Source organism: Hyla sarda, chromosome 5 (assembly GCF_029499605.1).
Source record: "Hyla sarda isolate aHylSar1 chromosome 5, aHylSar1.hap1, whole genome shotgun sequence".
Taxonomy (NCBI): Eukaryota; Metazoa; Chordata; class Amphibia; order Anura; family Hylidae; genus Hyla; species Hyla sarda.
Genome location: NC_079193.1, coordinates 46,632,400 through 46,642,419, shown reverse-complemented (window position 1 = coordinate 46,642,419; position 10,020 = coordinate 46,632,400). Strand labels below are relative to the sequence as shown.

Below are 10,020 nucleotides of genomic sequence, written 5' to 3'. Positions count from 1 at the left end.
AGGGCGGGTGATCCTGATTAAAACGCTTCTTACCCGGTTAAAAATGGTTCAGCGGTTCTCAAGATATCTATATTTTTAGTTTTCTGTTATTCCCTGGCTTGGGACTCAGTGGGAGCTCTTATCATCTCAGACTCGGCTACACGTTATTCTAGCTGGGTGGAGCGGCCGCCCGGCTCATGAATATTCATTAACTTATCCTCGTGGTCTAACTCCTTTTTCTAGGTCTGTACACCCGGAAGCGGCGTTCTCCCCCTGGCTTCACTCGAGCTGCGGCCCTATACAAGTAAGAAGATGGGCTGCATGACTGAAAAGCTTGTTCCTTCAGTTTGTGAATAAAAACACAAACTCCCTTCCTCCCACCCCCGGCTTTTCACTCATGCAGCCCGTCTTCTTACTTGTATAGGGCCGCAGCCCGAGTGAAGCCGGGGGGGAGAACGCCACTTCCGGGTGTAAGGAACGCGGCACATGCGTGGCCCTCCCCACCAGACCTAGAAAAAGGAGTTAGACCACGAGGATAAGTTAATGAATATTCATGAGCCGGGCGGCCGCTCCGCCCAGCTAGAATGACGTGTAGCCGAGTCCGAGATGATAAGACCTCCTACTGAGTCCCAAGCCAGGGAATAACAGAAAACTAAAAATATAGATATCTTAACATGAACCATTTTTAACCGGGTAAGAAGCGTTTTAATCAGGATCACCCGCACTACAAGGCTGTGTAACAGGTTTAGTGCGGGTGATTCTGATGACAGATTTCCTTTAAATCATGGGATATCCTCTGTAAAGTACAAGACCTCCTTATCATACAAAATAGATTTTTGCCATTTTTAAATTTTGGTAGAGATGTCTGATGAGAATTCCACAAAATGTTCCTTTATCAGAGGATGCTTTGTTTAAAAAGAAACAAAAAGAAAAAAGGAAAATGCTCCTGATTGCACTTTTTAAATAAGTTGGTACCATTTGCTTTGCATAGTCTGCTGTGTTAAGATCATTATAATTGATGGAAAACTTGTTTTGCCCCTTTCATATCAATATAATTAATTTTTTTCACTGCTTTAATACAGGTATAACCTAGGTGACTATAATGGAGAGATCGTGTCAGAGGTAATGGCACAACGTCAGCCATTGAAGCCCACCTATGCCATCCCTATCATCCCTATTTCTAGTCCGTTTAAACATCAGGATACAATAGAAATTAAGATTAACAAGGTAAGACTGTTATGTTGCTAATTCTATTTTCTTAGAAGAAAAAAAAAACATTCTAATAAGGCATACGATAGAGATTTATACATGTTACTAGATGAAGCTGTGGAAATTGGGGGGGGGGGGGAGTTAATGGAATCCATTACATAATGCCCTCCTCATACGCCCCTCATCATCCACCAGCAACACCCTCCACCAGCAGTAGCACCCCAATCATCCGCCAGCAGCCCCCCATTCCCCCTACCCGTGTGGTAATAGCATGAGCTGACGGATGATGGGGGTGCTACTTCTGGGGGTTCCCCATATTAGGTAGGCAGCAGGTTCCCCCACCTTAGGTAGGCGGCAGGAGGTTCCCCCACCTTAGGTAGGCGGCAGGAGGTTCCCCCACCTTAGGTAGGCGGCAGGAGGTTCCCCCACCTTAGGTAGGCGGCAGCACCTTCCTGTGCCCAGAACCTGTGAGTCCCAGCTAGGTTCCCTTTTGCTGGGGTCCAGTACCAGTTAGTCTCCTTGTCTCAGACATGGTCCTAGGATGCTGCAGAGTGCCTTATTTTCTAACTCGGTCCTCCTGGTTTGTTAAGACTTAGTGATGGTTGAGGTCTTGGGCATGTGTAGCGATCCTGCCCAGACTTTTTTTCACGATCCCTTTTGTGGGGCGGTCTTTCTGTACAGTATTTTTTCTTGTCTCGACACGAAAGTTTGTCACCCAGAGCGTTTCGCGGACATTGGGTTTACTCACCCTTCAGGTGTAAGTTTTCCAGGAGTCTCGGGAGCCTCCAATTCCCATGTGTTCCGTGATGCTCCTTTTTAAGGGTCTTCCGCTCCTTTCTTAGCTGTTTGTTCTTCCAGGTGACTCAGGAACCTCTAGTTCCCATGTCTGTCACTCCAGTGTGCTGGGATGCCCCCTTTTCAGGACGTTCTGTTCCTATTTTTTGGCAGTTATTGCATTCTGTCTCTCCTCCTTCGGGGTCCATATCCTCCCGAGATGGAGGGCGGTCCGGTCATCTGGATTACACTAGTCGAGCTAATTTTGCCTCCCGGCTGCTCGTGACGTGTCGCTTGGACAGGGGTTTTGGGTTTGCAGATGTTCAGGTCATTGATCTTGGGCACCAGGTCTCTCTGGAGCCGGTTTGGTCTTTATCCAGTGGTTTTCTGTTCTCGCCTTCTGCTCAGGCGTACGCTGTTCTCCCTGGTGTTTTTCCGCTATGTTCTCTTGTCAGTTGACTCTGGATGGGGCTCTTTGTTTTTGCCCCTTTTTTCCATTTTTGTTTTCCAGCCGGGCTAGCCCTCTGGTTGTGTTTTTTGAAGTTGATTTTCTTCCTCCTTCCTGGATGGTTCTGGACCATCTTGCTCCTAGTCGCCTTTTCTTGGCTTTCTATCTGGACCATAGGTTAGAGTCTCTGTAATGGACGGTCCCTTCCTTTGGCATCCTAGTCCATCTTCATGGACGGGGGATCTTCTGGGAGCTCATTTTCTGGGCCTCGGTTGTTTGACCCAGATCTCATCCACAGGCCTTACGGAGGAGTGGGTTTGGTCTCTGGATGGATTCCCTTTCTCTGGTGGTTGTTATTCCCACCCTAGGGGACTGCTTTGGTACGTACCATCAGTATAGGTGTCCCCCAATGCAGAGTGACCAAGGAAAGGAGATTCTTTTGTACTCGCCGTAAAATCTTTCTCGTAGCCTTCGTTGGGGGACACCGCACCTACCAATTTCTTAATTTTTTTGGTCTGGATAATCCTTTCTGGTTATTGATTTATTTTTTTATTTTATTTTTTATCCGGGATTATTTTCTAGGGTCTTTCGGACTTATTTGTTTGGCTTCTCCCACTGCTTTGTGACAAAACTGATTACCTCCCTGCAGGTGGGTGGGTATATCCTGCCAGGGAGTAGCCGACTTTTTTTCGCGCCTCCTAGTGGCAAGAGCATATACCCATCAGTATAGGTGTCCCCCCCCAATGAAGGCTACGAGAGAGCGATTTTACGGTGAGTACGATAAAATCTCATTTTCCTTTTGTATAAACTTTACATTTTATTCTGACATGTCAAAAGTTTTTAATCACGTCGGTTCTCAGTCCTGAGGCTCGCTGCAATCGGAAGTTATAGCCAGGCAAAGTTTTACTTACCAGCTGACTAATCTGACTGTCATGTCAAAAGTTAATTTTACTGACAGTTGCTCTTTAAATTAATAATATAGCTGAGTCTTATAGTTTCTATTGTATGATTAACACTAATTATTTTTTTATTTTTTTTGTCAATGACTTGTAGCCAGAGAAATCAGATGTTGTACGACCGAAACGCAAATATGAAAAGAAGCCCAAAGTCTTACCCTCATCTCCTGCTGCTCAACAGACAAGCCCTGCTGCACTGCCAGTGTTCAATGCTAAAGATCTGAATCAGTATGACTTTCCAAGCTCTGATGATGAGCCCCTCTCACAGGTATGCATTGCTGTGTCATTTAATCACAAATACTGAAATACTATGTTGTTTTGGTGTTTGAAGTGCTGTAGTACCTAAAGGGTATTTTAACTTTAATTGTTAGTCCTCATCCACATAAGACATTTGACTCGTCCTGTGGATAGGGGAAAAATTTTGATATTGGGAATAATCATTTAAAGGGATTTTCATTGACCTTTTTCATGGCCTAGCCTCCGGATAGGCCATTCATATATTATCTGTGTGGGACTGGCAGCGCCACTGTTCAGCTGTTGGCCAGATCTGCTGTACAGAGTCAGTAGAGCCAGAAGCAGACAGCTCTGTTCAATGTGTAGTAGCCATATCAGGTTACTGTATCTCAGCCATCATTGAAGTGGATATAAGCTGAGCTGCAGTAATAACTGGGCAATGAAAAGATACTTTTCTACTCGTAATGCTGATGAATATTTATGTGGGTGTGTATGTGTGTGTATATCTAGAGAGTCAAATGGCTGAATTTACATTCCATTTTCCTTCTAAATGTACTTAAAGTGTAGCTCCCACCATCCTATTTTTTTTCTTTCTGTCCCTGCCTATTGCCAATCTATCCCTAACCCCCTCCCTGCTTTTAATTTTTATTTTTACTATATTAAAAATAACTTTTTTTTTCTGCCTGGTAGTGTGCTCACTACCAGGCAGACTTCCCCAGCAGGCACCACGTCACTGATGCCTGCTGGGGGGGGGGGGACTTCCGCCCTTAGTTCATCTACACAGGGTGCCTCCAGCTGTTTCACCACTACAACTCCCAGCTTGCCTTGACATCTATTGGCTGTCAGGGCATGCTGGGAGTTGTAGTAGTGAAACAGCTGGAGGCACCCTGTGTAGATAAACTATTAGCTATTTACATGTGGCGCTACGGCGCTAGCCCGTTCCCTCCATCACAAACCCCCCTCCCGCATACCCCGTTCCCTCCATCACAAACCCCCCTCCTGCATACCCCGTTCCCTCTTTACGCTTACAGCAGAGTCCAGCAGCGGGCGTGCAGGGACAGCGGCGGCGATGTGCGGGAGGAGTGGCCTCCCAGCCAGTGGCCGGGGAGCCAATGCGCTCGCTCCCGCCTGTCTGACAGGCAGGGAGCGAGTGCAGCCTAGCTGAAAAAGGACTGATTGCCAGGCCAAAATCGGTCCTTTTTCAGGCGTGACGTCACGCCAGGCGGCAGCCGCCCACTAGGAGGGAGACCCCTAGTGGCCAGTTTTCAAATGTAAATTAAACCATTTTAATAAAATAAAAAAATAATAAAAGTATATTAGAGATATGTTGTAGTACATAAGTACTACAACATATCAAAAAATAAAGTTGGTGACAGTGCCCATTTAAAGCTTCTGCCTTTTTGTCCTCTTAGGTCATGTCTGGTTCATCAGAAGCGGAGGAAGAGAATGATCCAGATGGTCCCTTTGCTTTCCGTAGGAAAGCTGGCTGTCAGTACTATGCTGTGAGTACAGAACTATTGTTTACAAAAACTTATTAAATCTTCTGTTATTTTGTCCTAACTATTGTTCTTGCCTTTTTAGCCACATTTGGACCAAACTGGCAACTGGCCATGGTGTAGTCCAGAGCAAGGAGGATTGGGAGACATTCGCTATAGATACTGCCTCACTACCCTTACTGTTCCGCGCAAGTGCATTGGGTTTGCACGAAGACGGGTTGGGCGTGGAGGAAGGTGAGTTTCTGGGCAATTTCTTGGCACACCTATGGATCTTTTTTTTTTTTTTTTAAGCTGTCTTTGAACTAAAAAATGTTTTTTCCAAAAACATATGTAACAATAGAGCTTGTATTGCTATCCTTGAGCAGTTAATCATTCACATTTTTTATTTTTGTTATTTTCAGGGTACTTCTTGACAGAGCGCATTCTGACTACAACAGTGCTTTCCGTCAATTGGATGTTGACATGCTTTCCTCTCCAGAACACACTTCAATCAACTTATTTGCCAATACCTCAGAAACGAATACCTCGGATAAATGTTGCTCTAAAGACCTCAGCCAGATATTAGTTAATATAAAATCATGTAGATGGCGCCATTTTAGGCCTCGGACAACATCTCTACATGACAGTGACATTGTTGACTTTTCCTGTAGAACGTTTCACAAAGGTATAACACGAACAGGCACAGCACAACCTGGGACCCAGACTTGCAGTACCTCGACATCAAATAAAAGTAGCAGTGGTTCAGCACACTTAGGTACGTGGTCTGTTGCCGTGTTTATACTTTTGTTTATATGGGAATGCCTCCCCAGGGATGAATGTCATTTTGGTTGTTTTTATTGTAGGGATTTGTATCCTAGTTTTAGATCTTTTCCTAAATCTGTCTTCTGTTTGGTACATGCTGTATTGCTTGCAGTGGGTTATGTTATTGCTTCTAGTAAAAAAAAAAAAAATTAATTTGATTTGCTTTTAACCCAGGTGGTACTTAACTCGTATACGCTTCATAGACACTGCACCCGGTGTATGAAGTGTGTTTAGAACCTGGGCACACTTTATTTCAGGTTGCTGAGGCCCATGGCTAATGCTGGAAATAACTGATCAGGGTGATGTCTGGCATTAACCTTTTAGTAGCTCCAAGCAAAGTTGTTTGAGGTGTCTTAAAAGTGCTAGAATTAGATGCTCAGGATAGCTGATCACGAGCATTGCAGCAAAATCGCGGGGTCCTGATCAGCTTAGATGACAGATGAAGCTCACTAACACGGTCTGTCCGATCGGCACCCCAACTGTGCAACCAGCCTCTGCTGCCTGTACAAGTGGAGCGCTATGTGCTATGGAACAGGTTAGTTTACAGGTAATGGTCCCCTATGAGGACCAAAAAAGGAGAAATGTAAGTGAATGAAATGTAAAAAAAAAAAAAATACATACATGTGAATAAGCCATTCCCCTTATAAGTTTAAATCACCACGCTTTTCCCATTCTTCAAATAAAATTATGTAAACCTATGTGGCATGGCTGAACTATTTAAAATAACTTTAATGAATCCACCCAGTGAATGGCATAAAAAAAAATGCCAAAGTCCTGAATTGCTGATTTATGGTAACTTTATATACCAGGGGAAATTGGTAAAAAATAAAAAAAAATCCCTTCTAAACAAGAAATGGTACTGATAAAAAGCACACACAAAAATTCCCCCATACAGCCCTGTATTGGGAAAAGCAAAAGTGTTATAGGGGTCAAAAGAGGACAATTGTAGGGATACTAATTTTCTAAGAGGTTTTTTGTTGTTGTTGTTTTTAGTGGTAAAGTAAAACAAAACTTATATATATATATATATATATATATATATATATATATATATATATATATATATATATATATATATATATATATAATATATATTTATACCACGCACCGGCCTATAACACGCACCCTCATTTTACCACGGATATTTGGGTAAAAAAAGTTTTTTACCCAAATATCCATGAAAAAATGAGGGTGCGTGTGTGCGCGTGTATACCCCGATATACCCCCGGGAAAGGCAGGGGGAGAGAGGCCGTCGCTGCCCGCTTCTCTCCCCCTGCCTTTCCTGGGGTCTAGAGCGCTGCTGTCGGCCCTTTTCACCCCCTGGTTATCGGCGCCGCCGCTCCGCTGCTCCAGGCCTCCGTCGTGCGTCCCCGGCGTCATTGCTATGTGCTGAACGGCGCGGCGCTCTGACGTCATGCGCCGCGCCGTGCATAGCAATGACGCCGGGGATGCACGACGGAGGCCTGGAGCAGCGGAGCGGCGGCGCTGATAACCAGGGGGTGAAAAGGGCCGACAGCAGCGCTCTAGACCCCAGGAAAGGCAGGGGGAGAGAAGCGGGCAGCGACGGCCTCTCTCCCCCTGCCTTTCCTGGGGGTGTATCGGCGTATAACACGCACACAGACTTTAGGCTAAATACGGTGTGTATATATATATATATATATATATATATATATATATATATATATATTACATATATCTCTATCTATCTCTATATCCACCTATAAAGAAAAAAGTGCTCGCTAGCACTCACTGTCCTAGTAGTAGAAGAAGCACACGGCTGTGTGCAAAAACGGCTGTTAGCCGCTGAGCTCCCACATCTAATGTCTCCCTGCTGCACGGAGGGTCCGTGAAGATACCTACTACTAGGACGGTGAGTGCAAGCGAGCTCTTTTTTCTTTATACCTGGACATTTATTCCTGCATCTTTTATCGACTTGGCACCCTGTCAGTAGTATTTAATTTTTAGCTTTGGCCACTGAATTAAACTGGGAACTGTTGCAGTGCTACATTATAGGTAGATTGCTAGTAATGTCATTTCAAAGTACACTTGGTGGTGCAAAAAACAAGCCCTTATATGGTTTTTGGGTCTGTAGGTTCAAAATGAAAAGTGTTATGGCTATTGGAAGGTGAGGAGGAAAAAAATAAAAATTAGTTGCGTCTTTAAGAGGTTAAAAGGAATATGTTCTCAGGAAAATGGTATTTAAAGGAGATCTGCAGCGGTATGTAACGCAATCTCCCATACGGGGACCCAACACTGGCCGTGGCTAGTGCTTGTGTCGTAGACTGAACTAAGAGGTCGACAGACACTCCCCCTTCATTGAGCTCTATTGGAGAGGCGGGGATGTACAAACGCTGCCTCTCCCATAAAGATACATGGAGGTGGCGTGACACACCGCCTGCACGGGTAGAGCCACGGCAGAGTCGGGGCCTCGTACAGGAGATCATGTGGGGTCCCAGCGGTCGGACCCCCTGCACTCACTCACCCCTATCCTGCGGACAGGGGAGAAGTGTTATACCGCTGCAGGTTACAGAGCAGGAGGAGTTAAAAAGATTGATATATATTTTTGTGGGAAAAGATTCAGTATAACTTGTCTATTATTGGGTAAAATATGTGATAATTCAATGTTTAGGAGTCCAGTAGTGGGTATTCCTGTCATTGAGTGACACTGTCCACTGGACTCCTAAGTGTGTGTAACGAGACTTTGGTACTGCATGTTATGATCCATGTGTACGAAAAGCTAACATTATGCTGGGACTTTCAGTCTACTAGGCTTGAACATGAGTGTATTGTCAAAGTACCTGCAGGTGGTATCAAATTGAAATTCTGCATAGAAAAAAAGTGAATTTTAAACTTTCAGAGGAACCTTAGTGCCCTTTATTTACCAATATCCATCAACCAGACATGAATAATTTATTGTGATTGCTGTGAACCACTCAGGAGTCTATAAAGAGAAAATAAACCCTTTGCTGGTTAGCTGGCAAGTGGTGTTTTTCATTGATATCTGCAAGACTGTAAATGCTAATCATTGTTTATCATCTGTTGTGTGTGGCATAGATGCACTTAGTAGCAAAATTGCCATAGTCACCAATTATGTTGCTTTCATTTTCCAAAGAGCCTAGAAAAAATAGTCTGTATCCGGTTGCTAGGGGCATATTGCATTTGTGATGTATCTTGCTTTGCTAACAGAAGCAGATGTCTCAAAATTTCCTTTCTTAAAGGGGTACTCCGGTGGAATTTTTTTTTTTTTACAAATTAAATGGTTCCAGAAAATTAGCCCCTTAACGACATTGGACGTAAATGTATGAATAGCACTGAACAGTATTAGCAATCAAGTGATTTCTATAAATAGTCCCCTATGGGGACTATTAAAGGGGGAAAAAAGGTGAAAAATCCCCTCCCCGATAAAAAGGTAAAACGGCAATTTTCGCCCCAAAAAGCGTAAAAAAAATATTAATAAACGTATTTGGTATCGCCGTATGCGTAAATGTCCGAACTATTAAAATATAATGTTAATTATCCCTTATGGTGAACAGCGTAAACGTAAAAAAAAATCCAAAATTGCTGTGATTTTTGTCACTTCATATTCCAAAAGATATGTAAGAAATGTATTACGTTTTATATATGCAAATGTAGTATCAATAAAATACAGATCACTGCACAAAAAATGAGTCCTCATACTGCCACTTATATGAAAAAGTTATAGGTCGTCTAAATAGAGGGTTTTTAAACGTACTAATTTGGGTAAAAAATTTTAGCTTTTTTTTTTAAAGCAGTACAGTAATTGAAAAGTATGTAATCATGGGTATCATTTTAATCGTATTGACCCTCAGAATAAAGAAAACATGTAAATGTTACCGTAAATTGTACGGCGTTAAAAGGAAACCTTTTTAAAATTAGCTAAATTCCGGTTTTCTTTTCAATTTTGCCACACAAATAGTATTTGGTTGCACTATACATTTTATGGTAAAATGAGTGATTTATTTACAAAGGACAACTGGTCGGGCAAAATACAACTTTGATCGCCGCGTCTGAAGGGTTAATAGCGCACGGCACAACTATCGGTGCCGCACGCTGTTAGCCCAGGGTTCCGGCTATCAATAGCAGCCGGGACCGACCCAGTGTG

At 43.4% G+C, this 10,020-nt stretch overlaps 1 protein-coding gene across 3 annotated transcripts in view; it reads left to right on the top strand.

The window, feature by feature from the left end:
* EPC1 (enhancer of polycomb homolog 1) overlaps positions 1–10,020 on the top strand; it is a 108,130-nt gene that overhangs the window by 73,734 nt on the left and 24,376 nt on the right. For all 3 annotated transcript variants that reach the window (XM_056519452.1, XM_056519451.1, XM_056519450.1), the window contains 5 exons: positions 1,062–1,206; positions 3,464–3,634; positions 5,013–5,102; positions 5,182–5,330; positions 5,498–5,850. In XM_056519452.1, coding sequence (XP_056375427.1) covers positions 1,062–1,206; positions 3,464–3,634; positions 5,013–5,102; positions 5,182–5,330; positions 5,498–5,850 — 908 coding nt within the window. The remainder of the gene's footprint in view (positions 1–1,061; positions 1,207–3,463; positions 3,635–5,012; positions 5,103–5,181; positions 5,331–5,497; positions 5,851–10,020) is intronic.